Source organism: Stegodyphus dumicola, chromosome 5 (assembly GCF_044657685.1).
Source record: "Stegodyphus dumicola isolate Sdum_Otavi_A_Nest chromosome 5, ASM4465768v1".
Taxonomy (NCBI): Eukaryota; Metazoa; Arthropoda; class Arachnida; order Araneae; family Eresidae; genus Stegodyphus; species Stegodyphus dumicola.
Genome location: NC_140772.1, coordinates 233,157,212 through 233,172,442, shown reverse-complemented (window position 1 = coordinate 233,172,442; position 15,231 = coordinate 233,157,212). Strand labels below are relative to the sequence as shown.

At 34.3% G+C, this 15,231-nt stretch overlaps 1 protein-coding gene across 4 annotated transcripts in view; it reads right to left on the bottom strand.

Annotated features, from left to right (window-relative positions):
- Positions 1–15,231, bottom strand: part of LOC118191572 (cyclin-dependent kinase 14-like) — a 221,362-nt gene that overhangs the window by 160,002 nt on the left and 46,129 nt on the right. For 2 of the 4 annotated variants that reach the window (XM_085817775.1, XM_085817776.1), the window contains exon 1: positions 13,998–14,114. The exons of the other annotated variants lie outside the window; for them this stretch is intronic. In XM_085817775.1, the coding sequence (XP_085673901.1) occupies positions 13,998–14,094 (97 nt within the window). In that variant the 5' untranslated portion in view covers positions 14,095–14,114. Of the gene's footprint in view, positions 1–13,997; positions 14,115–15,231 lie in introns of those variants that run through there. 4 annotated transcript variants of the gene reach the window in all.

Sequence of the window (15,231 nt, the reverse complement as noted above, 5' to 3'; positions counted from 1 at the left end):
AGCGATTTCAAGGTGAATGTACCTAAGCTATTTCTTAGTTTATGGAAATCATAATATCACAGCACATGACTTATGCTTTGTAATATCAATGTTTTATGTTATCAATGTTTTATGTACAAGTTAATACGTTAAATAAACATTAAAATTATTATAATGCATGCGCAAGAGCGCCGTATGTGTCTACGTAAGAGGAGTAAATTGCTAGAGCTACAATAACTCTGAAGAACATACAATAAAATTCAGTTCAAGCGAATCTCGTTTAGATGGGATACATATTCTGGCCTTTATATCTTCATGTATATTCACATTTCTTATTATATATTTTTATTTTTTGATTTGTTTTAACAAAGATTGCATTATTTTTCTTATATTTCGTATATTTCAACTACTTTGAATTCTATTTCATAATGACAATTTCCAATGTTTAATTTTTACAAATGATATTGAACTCAAATGCATAAACACGAGGGTGTCGGGGAACGGTTACTCGAGCGATATCAATTTTGCTGCAGAAATTGTTTTCACTCAAAATTAATTTAATGCTTAATCGGAATGAGTTCTTTGGATCTTTGCATTGGTTCTTAATCCCTTCTATTCACGGAAATGTTTGGCCTGACTGGAATTGCCGGTTTGGCATCGCCTTATTGCTCGAGTAAAGGACGAAACACCTTCGTATTTATTTCTTAATTATTGTTCATTGAACGGGAGTTGGTTTCTTCCCCTTGAAAAGTCAACTAATTTCCGATCAATGACTATAATTACTTGCATTTAATTTTATTCTTGCTTTTAATGTATTCCTTTTACAATTAAAATTTTGTTACTCATGATTTAATTCCAGTCCCAGTTAAACATTTTTAACAATTTACATTCAAGTTACTTCCAAACATCTTTCGAAATAGAACTTACTAAGTATGGATTCATTGTTTTCAGATAATTCTGCTATAATTAATCTTAGGAGATAATATAATCAATATTATTTAGTACATAAATTATTATTAACTTACTTGCAGTAATTTAATAAATTATTACTTTGAGATATTGCAGCAATTGCGCAAGTAGTAGAATAACTTAATTTCACACTAAGTGAATTTAAAATCATACAACATTATATATATATATATATATATATTATAAGTAAGGTTGTAAGAACAAACCAAAAAAGACCAATTTAGGTCAGAATTTTGCGCATTGTGCTGCAAAATTAAGGAAATTAGAAGATAAATTTTAGTAAGCACGCCAAAAAGTTACCAAAAACTGTGGCTCCGAGAAAACTCCAATATAAGTATATATATACAGGATGGAAGATACTTCAGAAAACATTTTAACAGAAAATGCTCAAAAGACCTTCTGTAATGCTGACTGCGGGATAGGGATTGAAGTACATTTGCGGAGACACCAGGCAGTTCCGTAATATCGCCGGCAACAGCGGCGCTTCTGGCGAGTACATCCATATTTGTTTCAATGGAGCACTCGTAGATTAGGTTTTTCATATGGCTCCACAGGAAAAATTCAAATATAAGAGGTCCGGTGATCTTGGTGACCAAGCTACGGGGCCACCTTGACCAATCCATGGACCTGAAAATTTCATGATTCGTATAACCAGCAATACTCGCGGTAATGCACGGTAGAAATGTCGTTGGTTGAGAGGATTGCCCCTTTCTATACCATTTATTTACAACGCCACCTAGCGTTTCGCCGTTTGAGTTTAGACCATACATTCTATGACGAATATTGCTCGTATAGTTGCCTTCCATCACCCTCGAAAGTCTTGCCCTCTTGTTCCGAATCACCATTTATATATAATTCACTTCTTTTTTTTTTAAATAAAAATGATATCTGTTCAAAATCCGTCAATTCAGCAAAGTAAATATTTATTATTGTATAAAATTAAAACTCAAACAAAACTAATTTAATTTTGAAAGATTCGGTTATTTCTGCAGTTCTCTTCAGATAGTAAAATAGTATAAAGAAAAAATATTAAATATCAAAAATGTATATCACTACTTAAACAAATTCACATATAGATGTACGCATTACTATTGAAGTCTATTATAGCAAATTTAATTCATTTTGGATGCAGGGGATAGCATAAACAAGAGGTGAATAAACAAGAGGTTTATTCACCACAAACGAATGCTTGAATTATATTTTATTTATAACACTCATGTTATCTGAAAATTATTATTAAGAAGGCTATAACGAAGGGCTCTGATATTGGGTGGCAACAATTTGAAAAGGAAACCGACATTTATAGTGAACCAACGCGAAATGCCAAAACGAAACTAATAGTCCTTCTGGGCAGATTACCCCTTTTGACTAACAAGTGCTCGAAATTTTCAAAATCATAACATGACGAATTTTCTTAATAACAAAGTTCATAATCCAAAGTATCAGTTTTTAACGCCACATGGAACTGTAGGGTTTCAGTCATACAGTCGAGTAGAAGAAAAACTGCAAGCTTTTGATTGGATGGATGTATTATTGTTCATTGTGGAGAAAAACCTGAAATATATTCATCAGAACTTTCTTCCTTTGGGTATTCCCACTGAAACCTTTACGTTTGACAAAGGATTTATGAGGGCATTAAATACAGGAAATGCTTTGCTTTCCTGCTAATACAGGAATGGCGGCTCAACTCCTTGTGGACGTAACACGTTAAATATCATTTCAACGAGAAACACTGGTTCGTTTCGCATCGGTGAGCCCTCGCTTCCGTTTCACTCCTTGGCGGAGGAGAGTTGGAGTCACCATGGCAACCGTCTCTTCCTATCCCTTCCTTCAGCACCCTCCGCTGAGCGATAAAGCATGCGGCCTTTCGGCTTCTTTCAGAGATCTGCGTCATAGTAAGTCCAAGGGAATAAAATTCGCATTTGTAATAGCGTGTAAAAGAATAAAAATTTGCTCACGTTCAAACAATGAATGAGATGAATGCTGTTGTGAGCAGATGGCGTGGTACACGTTAACTCTTTATTAAGGTCGCTCTTGGGTGATTGCGAATTTTGGCATTTAAGATCCGGGTTTATTATCCCTTCTTCACATATACTGAACGCACTGACTTAGAAATAGACATACAATACAACAAGTTTAATAAAAATAGAAATGAGTTCAGCTAAATTTTTACTTCTTTGTACGAAGTGAAAAGGAAGTATTGTAACCGCGAAAAGTTTCAGGCAGCATACTTCAACGAAAATATCCATTTTGACAGCTATCGAATGCAATTTAACAATAGTTTTGAATGACACCTGTACGTAAGGACAGAATAAAAGATAATTTTCCCCACAAAAAAATTATAAAACTTCTTTAAAATGAATTCTGAAGAAAATTTTTCGTGGCGTCTATACGTACGTATCTCGCATAACTCAAAAACGAGCAGCCTCAAAACGTTGAAATTTTGTATATAGGACTGCTACAACATGTAGATGTGCACCTCGTATTTTAATTGCAATCGGCAACACCAAACATATATAAATATGTTTATACATATATATATATCCACTCTGTTACCCGGCTCAGTGATCTCAATTTCTATACTCTCATATGTTTATAAATTGAGCATTTTTTGCTTTAGAAATGATTGAATTACATTGCTCTTATCTTCCGGTTAAGGTTTTTATGCCTTTAGGAAATCTGCAAGCAACATTTATACAATTATCAACAATTTAAAAGCTGTTTAAATCCGGTTAAGCCTAATTTTTAAATAACAAAGCGGACATATTTGTTTACCTTTGAAACAGCAGTATAGTAGATTTGTTGCCAGTTTAGAGAGACTAAGATTCTCAACAACAAAGATAACGCCTTCATTTATTATTGCGAATTACGTCATGCTTAATCCTCCTGAAAGTTTTTCGAGGAAATACGTGTTTAGAATTTATTTCGTACTTTTTAATGTAGATATTTTGAGTTTTTATGCATTTTTGCCTTGTCGCAGAGTGAGAACTGAATTAATTGAATGAGAAATACTAAAATTGTCCGTGAAAAACTGTTTCTTTTTTGTTTTGTTTGTTTAATTTCTTTTATACAGCATTCTAGATTTATTATAGTATTTGAATATCATTCTGAGTTATAATATGAACGGAATATAACGCTATTAAGTGAACCTAGCGCCAGAGTGTCGCTATGGTAAACATATATAGGGAATTTTAAAGAGTGCATTTATTCTATTGTGGTTTATGCGCTATCGACGAAGTAGATTTAATTCAATCCAATAAGTTTAAATGAAATGCAAGAACAAATGTGTATAATTTAATATTCCGTACAAGGAAATCATGTAGTGTAAACATCAGATTTTTTATTTTATGTTTTTTGATGAAATCGCATCAAATCGATCATTCTCTCTGATTATATCAATGGCTGCATGCCATTGTTGCTGATATATTACATTGTTGCTGATATCGGCACTGTTGCCACTCGGAAAAGTAAAGGCGATAATTATGTGCAATTTTTAAATTTAATGTTTCTCTTGAATACTGGACGTTTGTCGAGAGTAGGAAATGGGAAGTTGATTAATTTATTTACTAGGATAATTAATATTTGTATTAAGAGAGAGTGATTATTTCATTATAGTTTTGTTTTATATGTAATATATTTTTATAAAATTTTTTTTTTAGATAAATTTGTTCTGCAGAGTAAAATTCTGTGCAGTTTTTAAATTTAACGTTTGATGTTCCCTTTAGGCATTTTCCGGGTGCATTTAAAATCCAGATGAAGGCTGGCCGCGTAGTGGCTAGTACTTAATAAGGCGGCCGAGGAAGTTGTGTCCACAGCTCTCGTATGGCACGCAGACAGAGTGGGTTATTCTTAAGATATTCTCAAATTAAAGTAGGTTGATCTGTTAAAAAAAGTAGAGTTGTTTAAACATTGCATTTTCTAGAGGGTCTCACAAATGGTTTTCAAACTGCTTAGCTATTATTATAATTCTGCTCACAATATCTTTTTACTGTTGCCAAATGCCTTCAGAAAATCCAATAGAAAAATCTGATGTGAACACCACAAGACTTTCCTTACACGGAATATTAAGATACATTTTTGATTCAATTAAGGGGACTCGTACACCTTAAAACTTTTAAGATCTTCAAATATGTGACTGTTGCAAGAATTGGAATATTTTATTTATTTTATTTATTTATTTTAAGAAAAAATAATTAAATTCTACTTAAGGCAGTATTCTATATATTGTGCAAGTCCTGAAGTTTACATTTTCAAATTTTATTTTTCCAATCTATTACATGGAGGAATAAGACAGATTGAAAAACCATAAATTATCAAATCCGAACCTTAATAGAAAAGTACTGCTGACTAGCTTGGTTACATTACCACGTCTAGAAACTAGAACATTCTTTTACTACCTCGCAAACCTCATTAAATAATGGAAAATTTTAAAATGCCCATACGATTTACCAACTGAGCAGGGAATTAAAACTTAATTGTTTGAAAGTCTTAATGACTCCTTTTATCGAATCAATTTATGAAACCAGCAAGCGCGAGAAAAAACCGATAAAAGGGGACAGAAAGACGAAATTGAGGGGGAGGCGACCGAAGTCATTTCGGTGAGGTAACGTGACTGGAATTCTATCTCTTACTTCCTGTAAAAAAACTTTTTGCCGTAGCAGGAGAAAAAGATTTATTTGGTATAGAGAAGAAAAAAGTAGAACGCTCGACATGGTGGAACATTGATCTACTCGATAGATTCATCCTGTCGGACAGGTCGATGGAGCGCTTAAAAATTTTTAAGGAAATTTTTTCGAGTGAATTTGGTAGAAGATGTCTTTCATTGTGCTTGGAGCTTTGAGTAACATTTTATCGAACAACTTCATTTTGCAAAACTCAGTAATTTTTTTCTTATAAATTTATAAAAGCTTATCTGCCTTTCTTTTTTAGCTGAGGTTATTGCAGAACTTCAACGACGCTGGGAACATCTTCCGCGCATAAAACTGATAAGTCTTTCCACTGTATTCAGACACAGCCTTAGATGCTTAAATGCGATAAGAAGACAAACCCAGAGAAACAGTTTCAAAAAGATCAGGAACACCGACAGATATTTATATACACTCTTTTGCAAAAATAAATCGAAGCATCATGGAGGAAGTGGGTGTTTTTGATGAAATTGAAAATATGTATAGCTCATACACAGATAATAAAATGATTAAAAAGTCAAGGCCATAGTACCTGTTTACGGCTCCCAATCACCCATTGAGTGAACGAATTAGTAGTTGGTCGAACCGCCCCTGGCGGCATTACATGCTTGAATCCGCCGAGGCAAGGCGTGGTAGAGGTTCGTAATGTCATCCTGCGACACATTCTGCCAGACATTCATCAGTTGCCGCTCCAGATCTGCGATATTTTGTGGTGCCCGAATCTGGCGGCCTACCATGCCCCAGACATGCTCGATTGGAGAAAGGACTAGTGACCTTGCTGGTGAAGGAAGAGTATCAACCGTTAGGAGACAGCCCAGAGATATGCGAGCGGTATGTGGCATGGTATTATCTTGTTGTAAAATGTCTTAAGTATGACGTGCCATGAAGGTTAATGGAACCGGCCGAAGGATGGTATCAACATATCGTTGAGCTATTAAAGATGTATGGAGCATGACTAAAGATGACTTGCTGTCATAAGAAATAGCGCCCCAAAACATCACACCAGGGGTTATGGCTGTATGCCTTTGTAAAACAAAGGCTGATCGGGGCCGCTGGCCTCGCCCTCTCCAGACGCGACACCGCTGGCTCCGTCCTCCCTGTTCGTTTCAGTGGTCATCTACTTCAAGAGTGAAGCAGGATTTATAGCTGAACACTATACGATGCCAGTCTGGTAGCAACCATCATGATCGGCTGCGACACCACTCCAGACGACTCCGCCGATGTTGTGGGGTCAAAGGCAAACGTCTTAAAGGCCTCTGTGAGCGTCACCCCGCCTCAGACGAGCACCGTGAGATCGTGGACGGTACCACGGGAGGTATAGACGTGGCTGGTAGTGCGCTGAATTGTCGACAATGATACCGTTGGGGCGGTTCGGGCCTGGCAAACAATCATCCTATCTTGACTCACATTTGTGATTCTTGGCCTTCCAGAGCCTTCATTTGGTTTCTAATAACCGAATTTAGATTTCCATTTAGATTTCTAATACCCGAATAATTTTTATTACTACCTACGTTTTACACTTCTGGCATTAAGGGGACTCCTACATCTTAAACCCCTCATGATCTTCAAATATGTGACTGTTGCAAGAATTGGGATAATTTATTTATTTTAAAAGTTACTTCCAACCTTTTACAGCTGACTACATAATATAGCTTCTTTGGAAACTAGTAACCAGAAAGTTTGCGTTGGCACAAATATTTTTGTAATTTAATCCTCTTTGTGACAAAATATTTCGCCATGTTTCCACCTTGCGCGCAAGATATTTTAAAAATGACTAATACTTGAAATTGGATGGAATTCTTTATATGGGCACTATTTTCTAACCGAACCAACAATCTGATGAATATTTTAATATTGAAAAATTTTATGGACGAAAACATTACAAATTTTGTTAATAAAATACATTTTATAAACTCAACTCCAAATAAAATAAAAATTTAACATGACATTTTTAGAATTTTAGGTTCACAGTAGTTTCCAAATGTTATAAAAGCTATATATTAAATATAGAATTAAATTATGAAACAGAATGTTTTAAACTGTGCGCGAGTTGGAAACATGACGAAAAATGTTGTCACAAAGCGGATTAAATTATAAAAATATTTGTGGCAACACAAACTTTGTGATGACTATTTCAGAAAGCAGCTATATTACGTAGTCAGCTGTAAAAAGTTGGTAGTAATTTCTTTTAAAATAAATAAGTTATCCCAATTCTTACAACAGTCACATATTCGAACATCTTATGGGTTTTAAAGTGTATGAGACCCCTTAAAAACTATACCGACGAACAGAATATTTTTAATACTAAGAAACTTTTGCGTTTCTATTGTTTACCGCGTATTTTTGCTGTCGAATGTCTTTGCATTAAGCAATTTTCAAACAAAATGTTAATTTTCCTGAGTTTAATTTTATAAGGTGAGCCAAGAGAAGTGAAAGGAACAGGTTAAGTGCAGTTTTCGGATTTGTGAGAGCAAATGAGAAAGCGGAAGATTGCTCATTTACCATCTTTGAAATAACTTAATGTCTGCAACAGTGGGGCCCGAACTAAAATGATGGTGGATGATAATTCTCCACCACCAGGATTTGGCGATTGGGTCCCTAATTCCAGCCGCCCTTTAAAAGAGAGAGTATATAAGACATTTCTCCCGCCTTCTTACCATGCCTTCTTGGTGTAGCGGTCAGCACGCTCGGCGCGTATTAGAGAGGTCCGAGGTTCGAGTCCCGGCGAGGGCATTGCTCAATTTTTACGTTTTCAGCATAAAAAATCCTAATGTCTCTACAAGGTTTTTGCAATTTATTACATCTTTCATTCAAATGGTTAAGCCTATTCTTTCCAGAAGAAGAAGCTAATTTTTAATGGAAAGTAAAGTCTTGACGAAGCTTTTTATAACACTGCCAAGCTGAAATGCAACTAAAGTACCATTGGTAGAGAAAAAAACATTATTTCCTTAACTTATCTCTCAATGTAAAAACGCTGTATGAAATACGTATTGATGAAAAATTTATAAACTTTCCTGAGATTTAGCAAATATTAATTCAGAGTTCTAAATTATTCTGAAACGGCTTCCAATTGCAAAATGTCAATAACAACTTAACACATTTAAAATTACGCTCCACCAAGTGTTTGGAATATTTTCATTTTATCTTATATATGATTTTGTTTTCATTCGTAAGCTCTGAAACTTTTGAGTATTTATTTGAGTCTAGATATGTTTCTTTAATCGTCATGCATATTAGAAGTAATCGTCTTTTCTTCTAATAAAATTCACACCGAAGTTTTTCATCATCTTCTTTTAGAGTTCTTTTATAAAAGACGAAGACTGAAATTATTTTCCCTTTTGTTAATTTTCAAGAAATGTATCAAAAACAAAACACATATGCAACATAATAACTTACAATTTTAGAACTACCTGCAAAGGCTACCGAAGCTCAAATTTCACACAATCACAATGGAATTTTAACTAGTTCGTTTTGGTCAACTGCATATGTAAATAAATAAAGGTGCGAACGCACCCAGCAGGAAGGCGAAGATACTGCGGCCGTGGAAGGGTAATCAAGGTTTCGTGAAAACAATTAAGTTGCATGAGGATCATTTTTTAACTCAGAATGCACAAAATTTATATCATCTTAAGAATTATCTAATCGTTGCCACATGTTCTATTCAAATACTATAATAAATCTAAAACGTTGTATAAAAGAAATTAAGCAAAGAACAACAACAACAAAAAAAGGAACAGTTTTTCACAGACGATTCAGTATTTCTGATCCAATTAATTGAGTTTTCACTTCGCGACAAGGCAAAAATACATAAAAACTCAAAACTCAAGTGTTGAAGTAACCTTCAACACTTATTTCCTCGAAAAAATTCCAGATTGGATTAAGCATGATTTAATTCGCAAAATAAAAGAAGGCGTTATCTTTGTTCTTGCGAAGCTTACTTTCTCTAGATTGGCGACAAATCTACGATTCTGCTGTTTCAAATGCAAACAAGCAACGGCCGTCATGGCAACTTAGCAACACTTAAACAACTTTTAAATAGTTGATAATCCACAAATATTGCATGCAGATTTACTAAAAGCATAAAAACCTTAACCGGAAGATACGAACAACATAGTTCAATCATTTTTAAAGCAAAAAAATGCAGAAGTAACTAACATATAAGAATAAAGAAACCGAGATTACTGAGCCGAGTAACAGAGTGGATATATATACATATATTTATATACATTTGGTGCTGCCGATTACAACCAAAATACGAAGTGCACATCTACATGTTATAGCAGTCCTATATACAAAATTTTAACGTTCTGAGGCTACTCGTTTTTATGTTATGCGAGATACGTACACAGACGCACGAAAATTTCTCTTCAGAATACATTTTAAATCAGTTTTATAATTTTTGGGGGGGGGGTAGGTGAAAAAAGAGTCCTTCATTCTGTCCTTACGTACGGATGTCATGTAAATTATCGTTAAATTGCATTCGATACCGAGCAAAATGGATATTATCGTTGAAATATGATGCCTGAAGTTTTTCGCGATTTTAATACTTTCTTTTTACTTCGTTCAAGGAAGTAAAAAACGGAACTGTTAATGAAATACGTGAAACATACCTTTTACGTGATTTATCATGAAATTGGCCAATTCTGTCACATTTATTGAATTTATTCCGTAAACTAGAAACTAAAAACTAAACTAAAATGATATTTGAGCGAAGTATCGTAAGAAAATCAGATCATATTCTTACCATAATCTGAATTTGAGGCCTTTGGACCCATGTGCTTCCATTACGTAAAAGAAATTCCCTACTCCTTTAAGAGTGTGTAAAAGGGAAAACTATGAGTACAAAATGTACGTTTCTATTTTACAGCAAATAATTTTATTACCGTGTAAGGTTTATTGTAAGCTTTTAACAGTTATCTTTAGTTAAAGCTACTTTCCTATGTCTGCTAATTTCAGATTACAATTTCCTGCCAAAGTGTGTTTTAGAATCGCGGTTAATGCAAATGAGGAAGAGCGGTTCTTAAGTTCCACTGAGTTCGAGAGCCTGAGATTCTTACTAGCGCGCGTTTGCCATTTGGCTACACTCTATCTAAGCTATTACTAAGCTCGGCCGTATTTTAGGCTCCTGATAGCTTCGCCAGCTTAGTTGATATTTAGGTGCCACTACTCAGAATTCTGATAGCTGGGCTTTATCTTTTTAGGAGACTACTGTACAGTTCCTATTTTGAGAAATAAAGGGTAATTAACCCTCCTTGATTTTACGTTTATGTTCCTGAACTAAAGCGATTATTCGCTTACCAATCCACAAAGGTTCCTACGCAATTAGCTAGTAGAGAAAAGGTTGGAACCTCACAATCGTATAACTCACTTAAAGAAATACGATCATGATTGTAGAGGCGATCGTAGGACGTCTGTAAGTTGATATGCTAATACATTCATTATTTAATTTCCTTTCATGTGTTCTAAAGCTCAGTGCGTTTGTATGTCCTGATACATACTAATGAAATGCCTGAATATGCGCAAATAACGAGAAAATATGAGTAATCTAAGGATAGCTATGGGCACACTGTGTAACAAATCCCAGAGTGCTGCAAGGGAAGAACTCTTTAGATGTTTTAATCCTTTGCGGCACACCTAAAAATTTCCTTCCGTACGCAAAGAAAAATTGAATGAAAAAGGATTTATAGGTTACTCGGAACCTCCTTTATTTATACTAGATGGCAGCTCAACACAAACCAGTCCATATATTTTAGCCATGTTTAGTTTTTTAAGACCCTCCTTTTTCAAAGAAATCTTCCAAATTGTTTTAGGGTATAAAAGGAATTGTTTGAAAAGAAATGTTTATATTATATTTTTTGTCTGTATGCTAATCTACTTATTATATATTAGTTTTAAATTTTTTCCTTGAAATCTTGCCTAAAATCAAACGGCGAACCCTAGGTTTTCCCACGCCGGGCTCACCGATCTTCAAGGACAACTGTGAGTCTGTATTCTTTGTTTCTCCGCATCTCAATGGTCAATTCATTCACAACAATGCTCCTTTTAGCACTCTTTTCGAAGCTCTATTCAATCAGTGTGCCCTTTTCGGGTACATCCACAGAAATAAACGATAAGTGCTATCTTCACAAAATTTTACTTGTGTACTCCTGTAGGTCTAATTAGACTGCCTACCTTTTTTTTAGCAAAAATTCAACTTTAAAAGGTAGCGTGTCGGAAAGGGTTAAATGAACAATATGCAGTGTACTGCTGAAAACAGAATTTAAGGAAAATAATAATAAAATTTATAGAGATTTGTAATTTAGAATTTTGAAAAAAAAAAAATCTTTTATATTCTTTCTCTTGAAAGCCATTTTGGACGTCAATTTAGATAATATGACAAACATAGAGTACATTACAAAATTTGTTCCTCAATAGGTCTGAAAGCTAGCCTACATGCCTTACTGCCGAACAATCGGCATAGTTCTTATTTGACCTTTATATAACCATTTTTTATTTTTTCTTCGCCCACTTTTCAGCTATTCTCATCTTATTCTACGTTTTCAGACGTTTGGGTATTAGATATCAGTTTAATGAGGGACATGCTTTTTATCAACCCAATGCAAGATTTCATTCAGTGATTTTCCCACCATAGATCAAATTTTAGGTTTTAATTTCCCCCAAAGCATTAGGTACATAATTCAATGAATAAAAAATACAGCCATTTTGAAAATATACCACAGATTTCTAGTTTTCCTCAAGTGAAATCTAAGAAATGTTCTTTTGCACGAGAGAATTATAATCCATTAAGCGGATAGCATGCAGATAATCCAAAGTTCAAAATACTTACAGCTGCAATTCCCTTTAAAATTCCCTATATTTTCCTGTTTCTCAGAAGCGCAAACTATTTAAGTCTTAATTATTTACATTCGTATTTTTGTGAATAAATTTAGGATAACAACTGTTATTTGTTGAAATTAAAAGAAGTGCTTTAATGCTCAAGACTATTTAAATACTACTTAATTAGAAATTAGCCCTGACCATCAGGATATTCCTATTTTAAAACTGTCTGCACGATTAAAACTATTTAATATTATTTCTGTGTTTCAAAATTTTAAATTTAAACAACTAATCCTTTAGAATTACACTTACTTTAAACATTTCTCTAATACATCATATTTAAAATTCTAATCCTCAAAGTATTAAAATGTTTAGTACATTTTTTTTTACAATTTGGTGTTATTCCCAAACGTATTTCTATTTTGCATACTTGTATATCTTTACATCTCCTACTTCAAAGGATCCTAGTGTATCTACAGTGATTCCCGAACTAAAATGTGGTGAATGACGATTCTTCACCGCCAGGGTATGGAGATTAGGTCGCCTAATACCCGGTCGCCCTCTAAAAGGGGGAGTATATATTTTTCACTCCTTCTAGCATGCCTTCGTGGTGTGACGATTAGCACACTCGATGCGTATTCGAGAGGTCCAGGTTCGAAACCCAGTGACGGCAGTGGTCATTTTTCACGTTTTCTGTTTCAAAAATCTACAAAATTCTATAAACTCTCTACAAAACATTTACAAAAATATGTTTTGTAGAGAGTTTATAGAATTTTGTAGATTTTTGAAACAGTCCCGGAATACCGGATTTCTTTAGTTGCCAATTTAACTTCATTCTTTAGTCCATTTTAACCTCTTCGTCGTCCGTAACGCATCTAGCCCGTTCAAGTGAAACTTCCGCAGGGCGGCCATAACGCGCCTTAAGCGTTCTTCTACATTTTAAAACTTTTAAATGGCTTTCTAAATGTTTACTTGTTTGAGTTTTTATTTTTGCTTATTCTACAGGCATTCTATTTCTAATTGAATTTGCCCCGGGTTTTATGAATATTTTCGCCATTTTACATAAGATACAAGACAGTGAGAAATGGCTTCAACGTCTACTCAGCAGAAAAAGAGGAAAAATGAGATTGTGAATTGGAAAAACAAGAAGGATATACATTTGATGAGTACAGTCCATAATAACTCGATGACTGATGTCGAAACACGGAAAAGAACTGTAAAAAAAGCAATAATTGTAAAAGATTACAACAGCAAAATGGAAGGAGTGGACCGCCTGGATCAGATGTTATCAAATTAATTTGCTGTTAGAAATAAGCAGAGATATTATTATTTTTCCATTATATTTTATTTCCTTATACTTTTACTTAATATTCATTGACATTCATCCACTACGAAAGTTATGTATGGAAAGTTAGGATGCACAGAGAAAACAACATTACACGCTACGAAAAACAGACGGCCGCTGGGGTGGTGGAAATTTTCACGGATAGGAGAGGACGTCGAAAGGGTTAAATAGGAGGGATGCAAAGTGTTAAAAAACATTCTTACCATGTCTTCTTGAAGTGTAGGATTCAATACATTCGGCTACCGAAGTGGAAGGACTCGAGTTCCTTTCCCGGTGAGTGTTGATTGTTTCCAGGTTCATACTCACAAAAATGTAAAGGTTGTACAGAATCTCAGACTGATTTTAACTGACAAATTCTTTAGCGTCAAAAATTCAAGCTTATCTTCATGACATGCATAAAGTCAAAACCATGCATACAATAAATCCTCCACATACAGCTATCTCAGTTTATCTTTTATATCGCGGATTTAAGTAAAGCCTTTTCCAATAATAATAATAGACAGGTAATCTATTTGTTATCTCGAAGTTTCTTTTGGTTAACTCAAATTTCCATAGGGATTACTCTATTTTTAACATTACTAGAGATAATCAAATTTATGAGAAAGCTTAAATCGACTTTATTTTGAGTTTCGTAATAAAATGAATTGTACTATCTTGTCAGTCATGTCAGGTTTCTTGTCAGTTACGAAAGCTCATCTACCTTTTGTTTTATCAAGAAAAGAATTGGGGTATCATATCGTACAGAATTATGTAGTTACCTACGTTATAAAGATGCTTGTGTTAATTCTATGAAATATAAGGAAGCTTTATTTTCCGTTAAAAGCTTTGTCTCAATTCGTACATGGAGCTTCTTGAAAATTATTCAATTTTAAATAATAATGTACTGTATACGAGTACATTACGTTTCGTTATATAAAAGAATATAACGAAACGTAATGTACTCGTATACAGTTCTATGTTACATTACATAGAACTGTATTACATTGAACTGTATACGAGTTCTACATAGAACATACATGACTTCAATATAGAAGTATTTATTGCATGGGTTCATTTAAATGGTTTTATTCAGAACTACGTGGAATAAAAAAGTCAGGAGAAAGACTAAATTTGGCACATAACTGACACTGAAACCAGAATACGAAAGATTGTTAGAAGCTTCTTTAAAGCACTGAGTTACTGATGTTCCAACTGCTGTACGTCAGTATCTTAACGGCCACTGAATTCTCGTCTAAAGGCTACTTTACAGTTTTTCTAGATAAACTGTTTTTCTTTCCGGAGAAAATGTAGCTAGAAGGGAAGGAACATGAATCGGGAAGAGGGGAAACCTGCGTTTTTTTTACCTCAGCACCGGATCTCTCTCCGGCTCGTTAGTTTCCGGAAGTGAACGGGGATGATTTCCGGCGAGTTTCGATATGTTTATGAAGTATCTCGACG